This window comes from Adiantum capillus-veneris, chromosome 28 (genome assembly GCF_014529385.1).
Source record: "Adiantum capillus-veneris isolate H3 chromosome 28, ASM1452938v2, whole genome shotgun sequence".
NCBI classification, from domain to species: domain Eukaryota; kingdom Viridiplantae; phylum Streptophyta; class Polypodiopsida; order Polypodiales; family Pteridaceae; genus Adiantum; species Adiantum capillus-veneris.
This window is the reverse complement of record NC_140958.1, coordinates 62428153-62449674: the sequence shown is the minus strand read 5'-3', so window position 1 is coordinate 62449674 and position 21522 is coordinate 62428153. Positions and strand designations below refer to the sequence as shown.

Below are 21522 nucleotides of genomic sequence, written 5' to 3'. Positions count from 1 at the left end.
CACACAGCCTTTGAGGGAAAAGGTCTTGTCAGAGTCCCATTGTCCACCATTTACGGGTCACCGCGGCATCGATATCACCTTGAAGGGGTGGAGCATTATTTATTTTGGCCGAGACTCGAGAAGGATGACGACTTTGTTCGCAGCTGTTTAGTATGCCAAATGGTCAAGTTTAGCAGGCATAAGGCACAGGAATTATTACAACCTTTACCCATTCCCACCCACCCCTGGGAAAGTATTGCCATGGATTTCATCTTTGATCTCCCGAAGACTCAGAGTGGGCACGATGGCATTTGGACTGTCATTGGAAGATTTAGCAAGCAAGCTCACTTCATGCCAGTGAAGAAAACAATCAAGCCTAACCTTTTAGCAAGACTGTTCATTGCACATATATTTCGGTTACATGGCATGCCTGAGACAATCATCTCCGACAGAGATTCCCGATTCACGAGTTTGTTTTGGAGGGCTATTTGGAAGAATCTTGGCACACGGTAGCGGTTCTTGTCATCTTTCCACCCGCAGACAGATGGGCAATTTGAGATTGCAAATTCAACTGTTTTGGGTTTGTTCAAGTCTTACATCTCTGATCAGAAGACTCAATGGGAAAAATATTTGCCTTTGGTGGAATTTGCCTACAATAAAACGGTTCACTCTTCGACCGAAAAGCGCCATTTGAAATAATTAAAGGTGCTCAAAAGGTTCCTCCCTTTCCAGCACTAAAGACAAGATTTTTAAAGCCGATCAGTACACGAGGGACTTGGACACTGCTTTTCCAAGGTCTGCAAGGCTCTAGAGAAGTCTCAAGAACGACACAAGAAGGCAGCAGATCGACATCGATGCGACTTGAAATTAAACGAAGCCGACTTGATGCTCTTACGTTTTGAAAAAGCACGCCTAAGGAAATGAAAGGGAAAGGAGCGGAGTTTTCCTAAGCTTAGCATGAGATATTATGGCCCTTTCCAGATTAAAGAAAAGATAATCCTTTCGACTCAAGCTGCCAGATACTTGGAAGATTCACAATGTGTTCCATGTGAGTCTCTTGAAACCTTTTCAAGGTGAGGTGCCAGTTGATGGGGAGCTTGATGAGCAACCCAAAGTGGAAGAGAGTAAGGAGATACTTGTCCTGAATAGATTTTGGGACACAAGGAAGAAAAGTAAAAGGTAAAGTGATTCGGCAGTTCTTAGTTAAATTCAAGAACTATCCGGTATTGAATGCAAAGTGAATGGAGGAGGAGGACCTAGCAAATACTCCTCAGATTTTGGAACTTTACCTTGAGGCATTCTTTTAGCTGCGTCTACTCCGAGAGATCCTGCAGATCAGCAGGGTTGAATCTGGTACAGAGGGATTGCACAAGAGGGGAGTCACTCCGATCCTTTGTCACAGATCACCTGGATTGAATAGAGTCACTGACATTCCTTTGGGTTTCAGGGATACTGTTGTGCTGTTAGTATTTTGCTGCATGACTTTATGAAATTCTCGAAATTGAACATGAATGATTTGTACTCTCTCATGTGACTTGTTTGAGTGCAAGAATGAAAGACGAAATGACTACATCATTTCTCTCTCGACAATCTCTACAGACATGATCGCAATAAGGATTAGTTAATCTGACATCCATGAGGTCTGCGATGGATCTAGATGCGATTACTAAATACGTTGCTGGCAGTCATGGTCTGAGATTGAGAACGAACTTTTATATGATTGATTTGAGTTCATGTGATGTGACTGTCGTCTATGTGCAAGTGCTAGATTTGTGTGGGTCTAGAGCGTTGGTATGTAGAGTCAGTGTCTGTTGAACTGGTTCATGGCCTCTCTGTTTTGCAGGCGTAATCGAGGACGATTACCATTCTTTCAAGAGGGGGGTATGTCACAAACCGCTTACATGGCATGTCCATTAATAAAGAAACCCCTAATAAGTTGTTCCAACTTGTGGGGTGAGTGACGAGGGGCCAAAGGGACACAAAGGAGCAATTAAAAAAATTACGTAAGGACTGCTGACATGGCTCTGAACGGACATCTGCAATATGCATTGCTGACCACTGTTTTTTCAAGGCCATGGGCCTTTAAATAAGTCCCTTGTGCCTCTCTCTGGCTCATTCAGAGCTGACGAGCCGGTGAGCAAAGGAGAGCCTAGGGTACCTGTACTTGCTCGATTATTTTAATACAAAAATAAATACCGAAAGGGGCGCCAATCTTTGGGGCCAATCTCTCTTGGCACCTAACTACGCCAGGCCGTGTCATCTCGAATTGAACGATGATTTTTAAAGTTTCGAAGTGTTTAAAGCGAATCTATCTCTCGTGTCGCGACAGATTCTAGACTTGGGGTGTCCAAGTCTGATACAGAAGAAGAGACCAACTCTTAAGAAGACGGGCATCTTTCTTGAGGATGACCTTACCCTCTCGCAAATCGCTCATATGCAGGAGGTAATGCCGGAGATTAGAGCGGCAAGGAAAAAAGTAACATTGCCTTTTATCGAGAGGAAGAGTGGTGACATTGGAGCGACGCTCCACATGACAATGCGAGACCTATGGGACCGCACTCAAAGTTGCTACCTGGAATTGTAATGGATCTATGCGCCTTGATGTGGGTGCTTTTGAGGATAGTTTTACTGGGAGAGACATCGTCTTCTACTGAGACACATCAGGCCCTTGGGCAGTCTATGCCTCACATCAGTGGATACAGATGGGAGATAGCCTGCAGACAAGAGACACGATCAGAACACAGAGGGCGGGGCTCGGGGGGAGTGGCAATGTTATTCAGGGAGGAGTTGCAACCATTGATACATATAGCCCGCAGGGATGAGCAAGCTAGGTACATGTAGGTGAGATTAAGGGCAGAGACAGGAAGGTATCTTTACATTGCTACTTGCTGCTGCCCCCCGAGAATGTCAGTATATGCACCACCCAAAGGACAGTCCCCTTTTCTATTTTGGATGATGACATACGAGACTTCTCTAGAGATGGTGACATTATCATCCACCAGGACTTCAATGCTAGGACTGCACATCACCAGACAGTATTAATGATACTTCAGAGAAGATGCTGAGAGAGTTGGATATTGCAGAGATGGGCCTATCTAGACTATCACAGGATGTGGAGCATACTGAGTATGGACGACACTTGATAGACATGGGGACTGCACATGGACTAGCCATCTTGAATGGCCTACAGATTTTCCCGCTACGGAAGGTTTTACATGCTTTCCACACAGACATGGAGCCAGCACAATGGATTATGTCATGGCACAGCCGAGCTTCGTCTCTAGTATCCAGGATCTCACAATTGGACCGAGACCTGTTGGTGTGGTAGTGGATCATACTCTTGTGTCGATGACCATCTCTTTCCAGTTTAGTCTAGCACACAGGCCACGGGTAGCAGCCCCTAATCGCTACACCTTCACGCAGGAGACGGACTCTGTATACATAGATGGCATCTACAGACGCCTGTGCACTAGGAAGCCAGGGCGACCCGTGGGGGAGCTTACTACTATATTGATACAGACATTACATGATGTAGCAACAGAGGCATATCGACACACCCAGCTTGAGCAGAGACTGTGGAGCATGCCCTAGAATAGCTAGTATGATGAGGAAATGCCGCAAGACAAGAGCTAGACTTCAGAGGGAGGTGCTTTTAGGGGACATTACTCACAGACAGTCACATATTGACTTCCGATGCCTTGTGCGGTGGAAGAAGAGGGCATTTTTGGCTCGACTAGAGTAGGATCTATACCAGCTATTCTTGAGTTAGGACTCACATAGGTCATGGAGACTCTTTCATGAGCCCCCCCCCCCCGCCCCCCCCCCCCCCCCCCGCCATTACCTCTACAGAAGCCTGGGGCCAGTACGCATCATCTTTGTACACAGTTCCTCGACAGCCGCCCCTTCCCGACCACCCCCCCCCCCGATCCATGCCCACACACATGTGCTTTTTTCACCACTAAGATGGTGAAGAAGGCCATTGACAGGATGAGGACTGGGAGAGCATATGATCATGATGGCTTAGTGGTTGAGCATTTCATGCATGCCAGAGATCTACTAGCAGAGCTTCTAGCAGTTATGTTCAACCCTGCCATGTATGAGGGCTTGCCTGATACTTGGAGCTTATCTACTATTGCACCTATCTTCAAGTCAGGAGACCCTATGGAGCCTGGGAATTATCGCACTATCATGATTGGACACACATTGGCACGGTTGTATGCATCCATTCTTGAGAAGCACTTGAGTAGATGGGGAGAGAGGGAGGGGATACGTGTAGCCGGGCAGGTAGAGTTCAGGAGAGGTTTTTCTACTCTTGACCATATCATGACACTCGAGCCATTATTGAGGAGGGCAAAATCCACATCACATGGAAGACAGATCTATTGTAGATTTGTGGACTTCAGCAAAGCATTTGGCACAGTACCCAAAGCTAGACTACAGGAGATCGGAATACCCACAAAGCTCATTTGGGGAATCATGGCATTATACAGGTCAGTAGTGGGGCATGTACGCACCTCACAGCGTCTATCTACATTGATTCACTCCACTCTTGGGGTGAAGCAGGGCTGCCCCCTCTCTCCTACTCTATTTGGTATATATGTGGACGAGGTTTCTGACTATATTGAGAGAGATGGTGATAGAGGTGCACAGTTGGTAGGGACATGGATTTTACTGTAACAAACTGCTGACGTGTCAAAGCCTAAAGAATGGAGCCAACTTACAGATGTGGCCGAATGGAGCCAACTTACAGATGTGGCCGAGGGACCTAAACTGTCACAAAGTGATGACGTGGCTGCCCGAGAGCAAAAACCCCAACCCTAATTTCTGCCAGAAATCCTAATTGCTGAAACCCTAACCCTAAAACCTGTAAACCCTAACCCTAAAACCTGAAAAACCCTAATTTTGGAAACCCTAACCCTAAAACCTGCAAAACCCTAATTCTGGAAACCCTAACCCTAAAACCTGCAAAACCTAATTCTGCTGCCAAAACCCTAAAACAGCAGAATCTGGCATGCTTCTTGGAGAAGGTGCAGAGTCTGGAGTACCGGCTTGTACTTTGATGATGCAATATAAAGAAATACCGAAAGGGGCGCCAAGGTTTGGGGCCAATACTCTCATGGGTGGAATTCCGCCCCTCCATGTCGCGTGTCGTCTCTCTCTCTTTCAGTTCAGTTGTTATTGAAGTGCTAAAAGTTTGTTCAGTCTGTTCTTTTCTATTGGCACGTGGTGCCTGTCTTGTGACATTTACTATTGTTATATGCTGATGATATTGTGTTGATCTCCGACTCTCCGGAGGGGAAGCAACGTCACTTGGATGCTTTGTAGGTTTGCCCATGAAAGTGGTTTGTCTGTCAACCTTGGTAAAACCAAGGTTATGGTGTTTAATACCACCCCACGGTGGATCAGGAGGTCAGCACCTAGCATTCACATACGGCTAGGAGATAGTGGAGTATACAGATGCTTACACTTACCTTGGGGTGGTCTTTAGTGGACCAGCATTTTCATTGAGGAGAGCAGTAGAGACTAGACTGACTAGAGCCCATGCAGCATTTGGGTAGATTGGAGAGGATGTGTTCACAGGTTCAGTTTCAAGAGCCTCAAACGAAGCTCTAGCTCTTTAACACTTTGGTGGCTTCCGCATTGCTTTATGGAGCTAAGATTTGGGGACCCTCATTCGATCATCATGGGAGGTCGGGTTGCACTGACGGATGGGGGGACATGGAGAAGCCTCTAGTCTCTATGATCTCATGGCTTATTAGAGCCAAGGCTTCAGTACCACGTGACATTATCCGAGCAGAGCTAGCTGACCCCCCATTAGTGGTTGAGGCATTCACCAGATCAGTCTCCTTCATACACCGCATGTAAGAACTACCCAGAGACAGATATGCCCGCCTAGCACTGAGTCTTCTCGACAATTAGCCACGCAGGGAGATACAGCATGTTGGTATGGGGAGATGACATCATGGTTTCAGGCGCATGGGTTTAGCATAGACAGATTGCCCCCCTTCCAATACTCATTGGATGCACCCTCTCTGACCCTTACACAGTTCGAGATTACCAGGCTCATCCGCCAGGACCTGACTCAGCTAGACACCAGGAGGACATGGATCCAGCCAGCACAGGAGCTGGGCACGAAGATGGCTTTCTACAGAGAGCATCTTCTCCAGCTTACAGAGGACGGCTTTGTGACGAGACCCAGATACATGGACACCCACTTGTCTCATGGGATACGATGTGCTATTGGCCAGATACGCACATCTTCACACCAGATTCGGATCGAGACTAGGAGATACAGCGGATTACCAGCAGAGGCCAGGACATGCTCCCTGTGTCACATGGAGCCTGAGAGAGAGTTGCACTACACATGCCACTACCCAGTCTAATATGAGATACGAGGCCGCTTTCACTGCTTGTTCAGAGAGGGGGTATGTCACCAGCGTGTGACTACTATCTATCCTTTTTGTTGATTTCTTTCTTATTATCTATTTACTTTCACTTTTTGGAAACACCCCTCGGGAAATCTAACTGCCCTGCATTGCATAGCTAGTGTGGAACTGTCCAGAGGGAGTCCAGGCCTGAGGGCAAGAGAGCACTAAGGTTGGACAAGGACTATGGTTAGCCAAGTGGGGTCATTGACTAGCCAAAGTGGAATCCTTTGCTACAGAGGCTACATTTCAGTTCTGGATGTGGCCGCAGAGTACAAAGAGGGTCGGATGACCTAGACAGATACAATGGCAGCATCTCCTAAAATTTAGGGAACTGCTATTTTGGGACCTGAAAATGTGTTGACGTCATTACCTCCGGAATGACAAGGGGAACATTTTCTTACTCTGTCGTGAAGTCAACTGGGCAACCGGTTGGGATATTTTTAGACGGCAACCCCGAAACGGGAAAATGCTTATAGATGTGCCAAGTGGCACCTTCTGGTGCACTTGCCTCATGCAACAAGAAGTGGCGCTGAATTTAGGAGAGGGAGAGCCTCATTTTCAGTTTTTGTCACAGGTTAAGAGCTATGGAGTGCTTGGTTTCCCTCTTATGCACAGTGTGGTGCCAGGAGTGATGCCCTGCACGCTACGCACTGCCCTCTCTCTCCCCTTTGGCAGTATGTTATGCCCCTCTAGTGGGCTCTTGATTTGACCAATGTACAGTTGTGTGGGTTCATGCGCGATTGCCGAGGCAAGAGCCTCTTGCACAGGTACTGGATTAGCTAGCGGCTAATCCCCCGCAGGTACAGGTGAATTCGGAGAGGTTTCACGTCAGAGATCTCGTCCGATTCAAAGGGCAAGTAGCCCTACAGGTGCGGGAGCTCGAGGACTTGCTAAGGATGCGACCGGCACGTGAAATGGAGCCCAAAACAGTAAATTACAGCCTGCTGTGTATTTTTGTAGGTTTAGGGTTTTGGCCCTAAACGGACCCTAATACCCCCAGGAGGTTCGGGGACGCAAGGGGACCGCTGTACAGGTGATCTGGCGCATTTTCAGGGCTGAAAACAGAGAATTCAGCGTGCTGCAGATTCTCGCCAGGTTTTGCAAAGTGCCCGTATGCGTCGGGAAAGTCAGTCAATGCGTGGGAATACTGACTGTGAAGTGTCCTAGTACAGTTATGCTGCCGAAATGGGGCTGGAACAGTGGAAATTCAGCCGAGTTTGTGTGGGGCAGCTTGTAGGGATTCACAACGTTTATTCCCTCTTTTGAAGAATAAAGAAATATCGAAAGGGGCACCTAAGTTAGGGGCCAATCTGGTGTCGGTCTACTCATACAGGTGCAATCTAGCAGCCTGTATCCCTCTCCCCTTTGTTGTGTCTTGAAAGTACAGGTAAAATAGACGACTAATAATGGGTGAAAGCTAAATCAAGGTTTAAAGTAAAGTCTACCGCCCTTTTTGGATTGAACAGGCCGGTTACATGGTTCCTTTGACGGGATTAAATCACTTTTTCCCATAGAAGTGAGCCTTGGTCAGTTTTGGGCTTGAAGACACAGGGGATCATAGACCAGACACAGGGAATTGCAATTATGGCTGACAGACCGGATGATGTGACTGAAGAGGTTTCCTCTTCACAGGGTCAACAGACACATGAAGTGGGTGAGTCCTCAAGACCACCACAGACAGATGACGATATATTCACAACCCAGTTGGCTACTGCTGTGGCTATGTTCACACAAGTAATGCAGAATCCGAGGTTTTTAGCCTTTCTCCAACCTCCTGTTCCGTCTCAGCAAGTTGGGTCACTGGATCATATTCAAAAGCCTGTTAAGACTCGAGCACAGGTGATTCATACTGCACAGTCAATGGAAACACCTGTACACTTAACGGAGAACATGCAGTCTCCACAACCTATACCTAAGGTGCAAGAACAGGTGGCTGAGATGTCAGTCTTTCAAGCTGTACCAGTTCAGCCCGCCACCTTTCAGCAGCCTATAGCTGGTTATAATGGGCAGGGAAGCAACTTACAGGCTATGCAATAGGTCTTCCCACCACCTTCAGTACACCCTGGCTATTTTGGAGGTGGATCGGTATTCCAGAGCATGGCTGGTCATGCACCTGGAAATCAGTTTTACAGGCCAGGAACACTGTTTGGGGGTGCTCAAACGATGATGCCTAACCCCATGTACAGTGTCATGGGTATGCAACCAGGGTTTCAGAGCACTCAAGGCCAATTTGGGATGCCACAGGCAAATTTTGGTATGGCTGGAATTACAAATCAGCAGCCAAATATGGCATTTCCATGTCAAGTTAATAGCGGCCAAGGAACACAGATGAACCCTAATAGTGTTCCCATGTTTCAGTCACTTCCATATGACAATTTAACGCCGCTGGAGAGGCCAACTCCGTATAAAGAAGGTGGCAAAGGTGTGTCTTTCACGACCTTTACAGGGTTTGATGACAGGAAGAAGGCTCTCTCATTCCTCCAGCAGTTTGACAAGGCCTATGCAGGGGGGAACTTTACAGAGGCTTCAAAGGTCCGCAAGGCAGCCACTTTCTTGACAGCGAATGCGGGACAATGGTGGACAACTTTATTGCTTCAAGGGCAAGCTCCGTCCACATGGATTTACTTCAAGCAGATTTTTGCAGCAGCATGGTTATCTGATGATTTCGAAGCAGATGTCATGACAGAATGGCACCAGCTTAATGCTGCCACTTGCAGAAATCTGGATGATTACAATCGGAAGTTTTGGAAAGCTCTACTTTATTTAACTTCCTATAGGTTTGTGCCATTGACAGAACAGATTGAAAAATATTGTTGTGGCCTACCCAAAGGATTGAGAAAATACTGCACGAAGACAAAAGTCACTACTTTGACGCAGCTCATCGAGGTAGCAAACACTGGCAATGGTTTGCTCAAGGGAGAAGATTGTGAATTTTACACTGGCGTCAAGGCAATCAGGCAAGAAAAATTCAGCCAAGAAGCACATTCCCAATGAGGCTCCTAAAGGGACTCAGGAGTCAACCAACGCAGGGAAAGACAAAGCTACGGCTGAATCAGAAAAAGGACCAGCAAAGAAATGGAAAAGATGTTTTCCTCGCAAGTCAGAAGAGCAAAAGAAGGTCCTGAGGACAGAGAACAAATGCTTTATATGTGAGCAGCCTGGCCACATTGCTTACAACTGTCCTACAAAGAAAAGGCCAACTGATTCTGAAGACAAGGAGGACAGGAAAGGAAAGAAGCCCACGGCTGGTCTAGTGCCAGATATGGTGGGCGACAAGCCAAATTCGGATGCAAGTGAGCTTTGCAGAGCATGGGCAAAGGTCAGGGATCAAACAGTGCTTATCTTCTTTGATCCAGGTGCCAAAGCCAACTTCATTTCCCCAGAATTGGCTTCAAAGTTGGGAATCAGACCTGAAGAGATGGGGTATACAGCAGAGGCAGGTTTGGCATGTCCTGGCCATACAGAGGCTGTGACACCCATCATTGGAAAGTTGCGTCTACATATCCAGTCCTATGTAGATGCTCAAGAATTTTACATCATGCCACTGGACGGATGTGATGTGTTGTTAGGTATTCCTTGGTTGTTTCGTGTACAGGGAACCATGGATGCCTACAACAAAAAGATCACTGTACAGAGCAGGGGAAAGACTCACATTCTGGATGTAAAGCTTAAAGGGGAGTCTATTCCTACTGTATCAGCTTCTGCTATTACTTCTGTAATGAAAAAGCATCTTTCTGCGTACTTGGTTTTTGCACGTGAAGTGTCAGATTGTGATGAATCAAATTTATCTGTGCTAGATAAAGAAAGGTCAATGTTTTTACAACAGTATAGTGACTGCTTTTCCGATTCATTACCGTCTCAATTACCGCCAAAGAGACCCGAGGACCATGCGATAGATTTGGTGCCAGGCAATAGCCCACCAAATAAGCCTCCGTACAGGGTTAGTGCGGCTCAGCAGAAAGAGATAATGGGCCAAGTACAGGAGCTGTTAGAAAAGGGGCTGATTCAGCCCAGTTCATCTCCATTCTATTCTCCAGTGTTGTTGGTGCAGAAAAGGGATGGCTCATGGCGTATGTGCATCGACTACCGTGCACTGAACAAGAATACCATCAAGAATAGGTTCCCTATATCTAGAATTGATGATATTATGGACAAATTAGAAGGAGCAGCTATGTTTAGCGGGATAGATCTAAAGAGTGGGTACCATCATATCCGCATTAGATCAGAGGATGTGCACAAGACTGCTTTTAGAACAACGTTTGGCCTTTACGAATTTTTAGTGATGCCCTTTGGTCTCACAAATGCTCCTGCTACGTTTAATAGGATGATGGACAGAATTTTCCGTCCACACCAACAGTTTGTTGGTACATTCTTTGATGACATGATAGTCTACTCAAAGAATGAAGAGGAGCATAGGCATCACTTGGCCATTGTGTTCAAAGAGCTACGCAGTCATAGGTTGCTCATCAATGCAAAGAAAGGTGAGTTTTTTCTGGAAGAGATTCACTTTCTGGGACACATTGTCTCAAAGGATGGTGTCAGAATGGATCCTGCAAAAGTTGAAGCGATCAAGTCATGGCCAAATTTGAAGACGGTGCATGATGTCCGAAGCTTTTTGGGACTATGCTCCTATTACAGAAGGTTTATCCGAAATTTCGTTGAGATTGCTTCACCTTTACATGCTCTTCAAAAGAAGGCAGTCACCTTTAGATGGACACAAAAAGATATTTCAGCTTTTAATCTCTTAAAGGAAAAGATGACTTCAGATCCAGTCATTGTGTTGCCAGATCTTAGGAAGTCATTTGTGGTCCAGTGTGACGCCTGCGGTAGTAGCATTGGTGAAGTGCTAATGCAAGATGGCAGGGTAGTAGCCTATGAGAGCAGAATTTTGCAAGGGCCAGAGATGACCATGCAGGTTTATGAGAAAGAGTTACTGGCTGTGATTCATGCGCTCTTAAGTTGGAAACACTACCTGCTAGGTGCAGATTTCGTTGTCCAAACGGATCATCAGACCTTGCGATACTTCTTGACACAGACAAAGTTATCTGAGAAGCATATGCGATGGGCAAATATCTTGTCCATGTTCCATTTTCAGATTGTGCATGTGGAAGGCAAGAAGAACGTTGTGGCTGATGCCTTGTCAAGGAAGCCACAAATTTCAGCTATGTCAATTCCTTATCATCATGAACTTGATATATGAGAGAACAGTATGCAAATGATGAAGATTTTGCAAGGGTCTTCGAGCAACCAATGGATGGACAACGTCATGAACACTATCTTCTTAAAGACGGGTTCATGATGATGCATGGCAGATTGTGTGTCACAAAGCCATTGCGACGCAAAGTTATGGAAGAGAGTCATGTCCCACCGTATGCAAGGCATCGTGGTATCGATGCTACAGTTAAAGCGGTTGAGACATTCTTCTAATGGCCTACATTGAGAAGAGATGTGGATGCCTTTGTGCGAGAATACCTAATATGCCAAAAGGTCAAGTTTCACAGGCAAAAGGCACCAGGGTTATTGCAACCACTACCTATTCCAGATAAACCATGGGAAAGTATTGCTATGGATTTTATCTTTGATCTTCCGAGAACGCAGACAGGAAACGATGGTATTTGGACCATTATTTGCAGATTTAGCAAACAGGCTCATTTTATTCCTGTCAGGAAGAAGATAAAGCCAGATCAGATGGCACGCTTGTTTATGAGCAATATTTTCAAGTATCATGGCATGCCACAGTCTATTGTTAGCGACCGTGATCCACGCATGACAAGTTTGTTCTGGAGAGGTTTGTTTGAGAATATGGGCACAACGCTCAAATTCTCTTCGTCATTTCATCCTCAAACAGATGGGCAGTCAGAAGAGGCAAATTCTACTGTCCTAGATCTGCTGAAGTGCTATGTGTCAGAGCATAAAGGAAAGTGGGAGCAGTATTTGCCATTGGTGGAGTATGCATACAATAATACAGTGCATTCATCAACTGGCAAGGCACCTTTTGAGATAGTTGAAGGTGGCAAGAAAGTTCCTCCCATACTGCATACAAAGGACAAGATATTTGAAGCAGATAAGTATGTTCAGGACATGGATGAAAAGTACAAGAAGGTCAAAGTGGCCTTAGAAAGGACTCAGGCAAAGCAAAAGAAAGCAGCTGATCGTCACCGTCATGAAGTGGTATATTCACTTGGTGATTGGGTGCTTTACGCTTTGAAAAGGCAAGGTTAAAGAAGATGAAGGGCAAGGAAAGACTGTTTCCAAAGCTCAGCATGCGTTACTATGGGCCTTTTCAAGTGTGCGACATAATCAGTGATGTTGCATATAGGCTGAAATTGCCTGACAGTTGGAAGATTCACAATGCGTTTCATGTGAGTCTTCTCAGACCCTATGTGGGTGATGTGCCAGAAGATATGCCAGCTAAAGATCAGCCGGAAGTCGAGGAACTTGACGAGATCTTGGTCCCTGAACAGATTTTGGCACACAAAGAAAGGAAAGTGAAAGGCAAGGTTGCTAGGCGTTACTTGGTAAAGTTCAAAAACTATCCACCAATGGATGCTAAGTGGATGGAAGAAGGTGAACTTGCAAAGTCACCAACTGTGTTATCACTTTACCTTGAAGCCTTCGATTTGCAACCTACCTTGACCTCTTGAGTTTCAAAGCTACATGGATTGTCAGTGTGACAATGGCTTTTGAAACAAATGATGTACATGGTATTTAAAGTGAGCTCAAATGAAATACCTGTTACATGAATGTTAGAGCTGTAAAGATTGTCAGTTTGGCAATTGCTCTTATGGAATGTCCAAAAGTTTGGTTAGTGCTATAGAAGCGAGTATTTCTTGTCAGTTTGTCAAGGATACAGTAATTGCTTCTATTAAAGAGTACATGTGTAACTGCATTCTTAAACTGTCGGTTTGGGTATGCTCGAAAGTGTTACGGGATCCAACGTGTACTATAAGATAGTGGCAAAATGTGCAGCTACCATTTTGTCATTGGAAAAGTTAGTGACTCAAAGCAATGGCAGAGTGCGAAGCTACCACTATGTCATTGGGACAGGGTTCACACGCAGGCAATACATGAGTCGATTAGGTGTTGAATACACCAGGGTTGACAATGAGCATGTATGTGTCGTATATGTGTCGACAGGTGTTGAATACATCAGTGTTGACAGTAAGCATGTACGACATAGATGCAAACGAGGACGTTTGAGATTTCAAGAGGGGGGTATGTCACCAGCGTGTGACTAGTATCTATCCTTTTTGTTGATTTCTTTCTTATTATCTATTTACTCACTTTTTGGAAACACCCCTCGGAAAATCTAACTGCCCTGCATTGCATAGCTAGTGTGGAACTGTCCAGAGGGAGTCCAGGCCTGAGGGCAAGAGAGCACTAAGGTTGGACAAGGACTATAGTTAGCCAAGTGGGGTCATTGACTAGCCAAAGTGGAATCCTTTGCTACAGAGGCTACATTTCAGTTCTGGATGTGGCCGCAGAGTACAAAGAGGGTCGGATGACCTAGACAGATACAATGGCAGCATCTCCTAAAATTTAGGGAACTGCTATTTTGGGACCTGAAAATGTGTTGACGTCATTACCTCCGGAATGACAAGGGGAACATTTTCTTACTCTGCGGTGAAGTCAACTGGGCAACCGGTTGGGATATTTTTAGACGGCAACCCCGAAACGGGAAAATGCTTATAGATGTGCCAAGTGGCACCTTCTGGTGCACTTGCCTCATGCAACAAGAAGTGGCGCTGAATTTAGGAGGGGGAGAGCCTCATTTTCAGTTTTTGTCACAGGTTAAGAGCTATGGAGTGCTTGCTTTCCCTCTTATGCACAGTGCGGTGCCAGGAGTGATGCCCTGCACGCTACGCACTGCCCTCTCTCTCCCCTTTGGCAGTATGTTATGCCCCTCTAGTGGGCTCTTGATTTGACCAATGTACAGTTGTGGGTTCATGCGCGATTGCCGAGGCAAGAGCCTCTTGCACAGGTACTGGATTAGCTAGCGGCTAATCCCCCGCAGGTACAGGTGAATTCGGAGAGGTTTCACGTCAGAAATCTCGTCCGATTCAAAGGGCAAGTAGCCCTACAGGTGCGGGAGCTCGAGGACTTGCTAAGGATGCGACCAGCACGCGAAATGGAGCCCAAAACAGTAAATTACAGCCTGCTGTGTATTTTTGTAGGTTTAGGGTTTTGGCCCTAAACGGACCCTAATACCCCCAGGAGGTTCGGGGACGCAAGGGGACCGCTGTACAGGTGATCTGGCGCATTTTCAGGGCTGAAAACAGAGAATTCAGCGTGCTGCAGATTCTCGCCAGGTTTTGCAAAGTGCCCGTATGTGTCGGGAAAGTCAGTCAATGCGTGGGAATACTGACTGTAAAGTGTCCTAGTACAGTTATGCTGCCGAAATCGGGCTGGAACAGTGGAAATTCAGCCGAGTTTGTGCGGGGCAGCTTGTAGGGATTCACAACGTTTATTCCCTCTTTTGAAGAATAAAGAAATACCGAAAGGGGCGCCTAAGTTAGGGGCCAATCTGGTGTCGGTCTACTCATACAGGTGCAATCTAGCAGCCTGTATCCCTCTCCCCTTTGTTGTGTCTTGAAAGTACAGGTAAAATAGACGACTAATAATGGGTGAAAGCTAAATCAAGGTTTAAAGTAAAGTCTACCGCCCTTTTTGGATTGAACAGGCCGGTTACAGCTCCTCCCAAAAGGATTAATCTACTCAAACAGCCACTGCCACTCACCATGATCCCATGCCAACTCTACCAAGGGGACTCCATCCCTAATCCATAATCTTCAGAGAGCTACCTCCTCTGTGCGGAAAACTGGATCATCGTGAGAGCACTTGCCAAGGGAACCAACCACTCATATAGGCTGCCAGTGAACATCTGGGCGCCAATCAGCTGGTAACACACCCTGAAAGACTAGCCATAGACGATGCATTGACATTCTCTCTTCTGTAAAAGATGATTATTGTGTAATACCCAACTTCCCAAAGACTCGCTTAAGGTATACTGCAGCAAAAACTACCAACATGAACGTACTAGAAATCGGAACACTGCGCTAAGTTAGCACCACAATATTATGGCTCCTTCCAAATTGAGAAAAAGATTGATGAAATGCCTTACAGGCTCCTTTTGAGCTCCCATTGGCAAATAAGGATTGCCTCTCATGTACGCCTACTCAAACTATTCAAGGAAGGTCAATTTTCAGTACTAGACGGTGACTAGATGATTAAACCTCCAAAAAATTTATGAACTGATAAACAGGCCAAGAGACAAACAGAGAATTACGAAATGGTCAAAGATTACAAACAGTGAACACTCCACAAGGAACGCAGGGCAATCCCCACGAGCCATGCAGCCACAGCGGTTTTAACCGTTTTTTTACTTCTTTTCTTTTTTCTTTTTCTTTTTCTTTTTTTTTTTGTTTGGGGGGGTTGGGGGGGGGGGCATTTGTTTAAATGATTTTATAAATAGCACTTCAGTCTTTAATAGCACTTGAGGAGAAGAGATCATTTTATATCAATATCCAACATGTAAATCAGGTCAGAATGAATCAAAGCACTAGCCTAAACCAAGGTTCTTCATCCCAAACTTCATTTGCAGAAGTGTACGTACCTGCCATAGAGACAGGCATCCTCTGCAGATCTTGAGACAAAGCCTCCTGTTATAGAGGCAGCATCCTGGACAGGATTCACTGAGTTGTGAGAATACTCCAGTATGGGAAAAATGGGTTGAATAGAGCTGGCACTTGTATTGCCTCCAGGTGACCTTGGGGCATTATATAGTGCAGTCCCTTCATAAGTTCGCCATCCATAGTTCCCACCCTTTGTAATCAAGTCCACCTCCTCAAATGTCTCCTGAACAAATGTCAGGGTTACATTCAGTGAATAGCATTAACTCAAACTACTTGCGAAAGAGAAGGAAAGCAAAATCCCTGGGCACTATTTAGCTAGACAACAACATTCTGCAGCGTAGTGTGCAAGCTGATCATCCAAGTCTAAATTAGTGACTGCAGACTGCCAATGGGCACTTTATGGCATCTGTGAAATCAATGGAGTTGTGCTATGCCTTGGCTCAAGACTTGTTACATAGAAGAAAAGAGCAACCAAAAAATTGCCCTAGCTTCTATCAATTTAATTGCTAGCAAAATAGTATGTAAAGTTTGTCAAGCATTCATGTGAGCCAAGGATGTTTGTGTGTGAATCTCACAGCCCTAATACTGTCCTAGTCCCACAAGCTAGGCCTTTCAAGTTTCCATACACAACCCTGGACATCAATGAAGTTTGAGGTTTTGAAAGAAGGCGTAAATTGGATGATAAAGGAAATGCTACAGAGTCAGGACTAAGAATCCATGTAACAATATGACAAAAGGTATGATCTCCGTGATAAACATCATAAAATGGGGAACCAATCCAACAAAGATAGGTATGAACCTCAAACTACAATCAAACCGAGAGCAACAAGCTTACATACAAACATTTCAGACGAAGCCAAGTTACATGCGCCAAGCTCTGGTTATGGTTTACAATGAGACCGGTAGCAAGTACATAAACTAACATTTGAACTATTCTCTAATCAAATACAAACCCTCTAGAACGTTTTGAGGCATCTTGAACCTTCATTGTTAGATGTGATTTGAAGCTGTCCATAGCACAACCAATCCGACATGTGCATTTACAGACATCATCCAACGGCCACTGAATCTCTGGAATTAAATGATTGACCTGACTTCAACATATCCCCATGTAGATTGTGAAGGTCATCTTAAATTGAGTACTATAGCCAGAGCACAAAGTCCCAACACCTCTAAAACTCTTTGGGCATTTGAAGCAACACATAATACTCTCTTCAACAATGAACTACTCTAGAACTGCTCAAAGAACAAATCATGTCAGAAGAGCACCTGACCAACATCAGCACAATAAAGGTATGATGGGTTAATCTTGTCAAAACTGCAGCGCCATGGATTTCGTAGTCCATATGCCCAAACCTCTGGTCGAGAGGAGTTGTCTTGAACAAAAGGGTTATCGGCAGGAACAGAATAGTTTCCCCACAATTGTGCACTCTCAATTTCACTCGCACCTGTTCAAGAACATGTCAATCCAGCTGTATACTTCAACATGATCATAATTTCATTAGAGTCTCTAGTTCTAAAGTTCTAGAACCCCACGCACATTGGTACCACTCAACAAAACAAATACAGCATCGACTGGCAGACATTTGAGAAAATAGCTTACTTGGAATAGCATCAACGTCTAGTCGTAGAATCTTTCCCAATAAAGACATTTTATTTTGTGCAAAATTGAGAGGATCACCGGTACTTCCACCATCACCCATCATAAAATACAGATAATCATCACTTGGTCCAAACAGGATTTGGCCTGCATGGTGAGTAGAGTAAGGGAGCCCCATAGTAAAAGTACGTCTCACCTCGTTTGGGTTTGCAGTCAAAGCCTGTCGAACCAACAAGCCAGCCATCACAAGAACCCTCTGACCACTTACTTCTACACTCTATGTAAAAGTTCCTCCCTTCAATGAAAATAAAGCTTGAATATACAGAGGAAACACACGTCACAATCACAAGAAAGCATGCAAAAGGGAGGTAGCTAAAAGCAAGGTAGATAAAATTCTCAAAGAAAATACATAGAAATAAGAATACATAGATGTCAGACAAAGAGATTAAACCTCCAGAGGTGAAGATGAGCTTGATGTATTGGCAGAGTACTCTGCAATGATACTTGATATCTGGCAAGGAATAGCTCCAGCCTCTGGACCTAGTTCTGAAAGGGTGCATCCAGCATCCACATTGCACGCACATCTTCCACCACAGTCAGGCCATATGCTTTTATCACAATTATACGAAACAAAGAACCTTCCATTCTCTTTAAAATTCGGATGAAGAGCCACCCCAAGGAGACCATACTCTCTGGTGTTTACAACTCGATCACTGATGTCTAAAAATGGCGTCGCACCGATGCTCAAATTCTTGCCTGATCCTGAAAGAGGAAGTGTAGCGAGATAAATTTGGCCAGCCTGATTTGCAAGGAATGCACGTTTTGATCCATCTGGATGGGGCATTAAGTTCAAGAATGCACCATCTCCTATCTTCTCATAGCAAATACCCTCTAGATTTGCTGCAGGCGTGCTGGAGTTAAGAGGAACGAAGAGGACTCCACTATAACAGGGTTGTCCTGATCCCGGAGATCCACCAAAAGCTGTACAAAAGTCCGCCTCTGTTTGCCAAAGGTCTGTCAACACCGAAGCATTTTGGGATGATTGTGCAGGTCCAGTTGCACCTTGTAATGAAGTTGCAAATGGGAAGTTCTTTATTGGCACGCTCTTGCAAGCATCCCAAACCTGCTTACAATAAGCATCTGCTGTCGCATTGGTAGCTGATGTGCCATTTGACCCTAATGTGGAATTACATAACACTGGAGCCATAGACTCTTGTTGATTTTGAAATTGAAACAGATCTGCTGCATATGGGTCACATTGCTGCGCACAACAAAGAACAAGTATCAGGTTATGCTGTTACTGCTTTCACATGTATGGATTAGATGTAAATCAATAATGTGTGACGTACTCAACTAAGAACTCGACGCATGTGTGATAAAGTCCAAAGACATATACATTGCTCATTAACATTGCCTTGAAAGCAAGAGGCATTTGTTGATTGTATTTGAAGACATACTACTTACTCACAAGGGTGAAGATTGTAAACGTACATAAATTCGCAAAAGCCCACAATCCTTGGCACTACTTAAAATTGCTAAGGAATCCAGGAAAAGCCCAAATTCACTTTATGAGAGTGCAAGTAATAGACTCACAGCAGTCATTCACAAACAATACAACCTTCCACTTCATCACACAAATACCAGGGCATCCCCACTCACAATCGTCTTGTACTAAGTTTCTATCCTGGCTCCAGAGATGAAGGGCAGACTCCGCAAGGGACATATTTGCAAGGGTGTGTCAAACATGCGCAGCATTGCTTGGTAAATTGCATATATTAGAAAGGCTGAAACATTGCCAAAATACAGTAGTTCAATATCATTATTCCACATAATGCACTTGAAAACTGTGCAAATTCTGAGGAATCAAAAGATTCGATAACATCTCCCAAAGCTTTCCAATCAAACTGATTTGAGCTTGTATTGATGTTGTATTAGCATTGACCAGCAAATACACAAAGTATTCAATGTTTCCAGTGCTCGCAGCGGTGTTCAAGCCTCAACAGTAGATATGCCATTGCATTCACCAGAACAGGACAAAACCCAAACAAAGGGGTGAGAACAACTTACAGCACACAGTATCTGTTTCAAATATCCAGCACACTGATCATTCGAAACATTGTAGCCTTCAAAAGTGCTCAGAAGCTCCTTGTCCGAGCTTGCATTGCAGCAACTTGAGTCATTTTGCACAAAGGACGTGCAGAAAGCCAAAGAGGACTTCAAGGGAAGAGGAGCCTCTACGTGTCGGTCACAAAAACAGAAAACAAAGAGCGTTACCAATGTGATTGAAATCTCTCTGTATATCAAATTGGGAAAAATTACCCATAGCACAAAATACAAGCGCTCTCTCTCTCTCTCTCTCTCTCTCTCTCTCTCTCTCTCTCTCTCTCTCTCTCACAGTTTGTAGTAGTTGTATTTTTGTTTCAGTTCTTTTTTATTCCGGACATGGTGTCAGATACACTATGTTGTAACAGCTTGGTCTCATAGGTCATTTTGGCCTTTTGAAGACGTTAATTTATCATTCCATTTCATTTCTCTCTCTCTCTCTCTCTCTCTCTCTCTCTCTCTCTCTCTCTCTCTCTCTCTCTCAGACACACACACACACACACACACACACAGCATACATCACATATGTACACTAATTTGTCTCACAGGCTGAGTTTGGCCTTTTGAAGGCATTAAGAGAAAATCTCTCTCTCTCTCTCTCTCTCTCTCTCTCTCTCTCTCTCTCTCACACACACACACACACACAAACAACAACAACAACAACAGACATACTCACCACCATTGAGACAGACTGGAAAAGCATAGACATCAGGAGCAAAACGCAAAGCCAAGGCCATTGCCAGGATTATCATCCATGAAGCCCCCATTGTTGAGAAGGGAGGAACCCGCATGTCCCAGCAGCAGGTAGGATAGCCTAACACCTACCCAGTTGCCCGTAATGAAAATTTGAAAGTGGGCTCTACATTAAACCGCTCCTATCATTGTATGTCTCTACATACACAGCGTGTGCTAGCCTGGCTCACAGCGCACTCTCTACTGCCTCTTCGTAATTCAGCCTAGAGAGAGAAAAAAATTTGAGCTCTCTCTCTCTTTCTCTCTCTCTCTCTCTCTCTCTGCGCGGTGGATTGAGACATTACCAGGGGGTTTGACTTTGAGAAGTTCAACCTTCAAAGTACCTTCACCCATATTCAAGGCCGTCAAAGGCTTTCATATGAGAAATTAGAATCAAGGAGACCTAGGGTGGAGGGCCGGCCCCGAGAGAGAGAGAAGGAGACCCCGGAAAGATATATTGTTTACTAGTACGGCCGACCGCCTTCGGCGGCCTCTCTTTCTCTTTCTCTCTCCCTCTTTATCGCGTGCAGCACAGGGCCTTCTCTCAGTTTTGGAGTTTAGCCTTCATGTCGCAAATTTTGACACGTGTAAAGGGCTCCTCCTTCCGCCAAATTATGTTAGTTTATATGCACCACTTCTGACACAAGCAGGCTAATGTGGTGGTAGGCTATGGTTATCACCTATACGCCGCATTCTTATTGGACAGAGCACAGCTTGAGGCCCAATTGGCCTTGATTAACCCCTAGTTGTCTCGCGACTGCAACCCACATTTTTACATGGGAAAGCATTAGCTCTTGCTTCACGAGCTGTCAAAGGCACCATCGCAGCTAATAATTTTGTTGCAAGTCATCCTTCACTCCAACTACCTTGTGCACCAACGAAATCTCGAAAGTCTACAATGCCAAAAAAAAAGGTGTCGCGCCTAGTCAAATATTACTCTCTAGGACACAAATACCTCTGGTTTTAAAATTAAATTAAGTGGCAGCCAACTGACAATTTCCATGTGGAACACTTGGTTTGAAATTCAAAAGGGATTAGACATTCCTCA

At 45.0% G+C, this 21522-nt stretch overlaps 1 protein-coding gene across 1 annotated transcript in view; it reads right to left on the bottom strand.

Moving 5' to 3' along the window:
* Nucleotides 1-20711, bottom strand: part of LOC147420556 (HIPL1 protein) — a 42299-nt gene extending 21588 nt beyond the window's left edge. The window contains exons 1-6 of the mRNA XM_086503900.1: nucleotides 20419-20711; nucleotides 19707-19873; nucleotides 18091-18900; nucleotides 17643-17859; nucleotides 17309-17487; nucleotides 16021-16262 (exon numbers count right to left, since the gene is read on the bottom strand). Of these exons, the coding sequence (XP_086360026.1) occupies nucleotides 16021-16262; nucleotides 17309-17487; nucleotides 17643-17859; nucleotides 18091-18900; nucleotides 19707-19873; nucleotides 20419-20533 (1730 nt within the window). The 5' untranslated portion in view covers nucleotides 20534-20711. The remainder of the gene's footprint in view (nucleotides 1-16020; nucleotides 16263-17308; nucleotides 17488-17642; nucleotides 17860-18090; nucleotides 18901-19706; nucleotides 19874-20418) is intronic.
* Nucleotides 20712-21522: the final 811 nt, after the last annotated feature.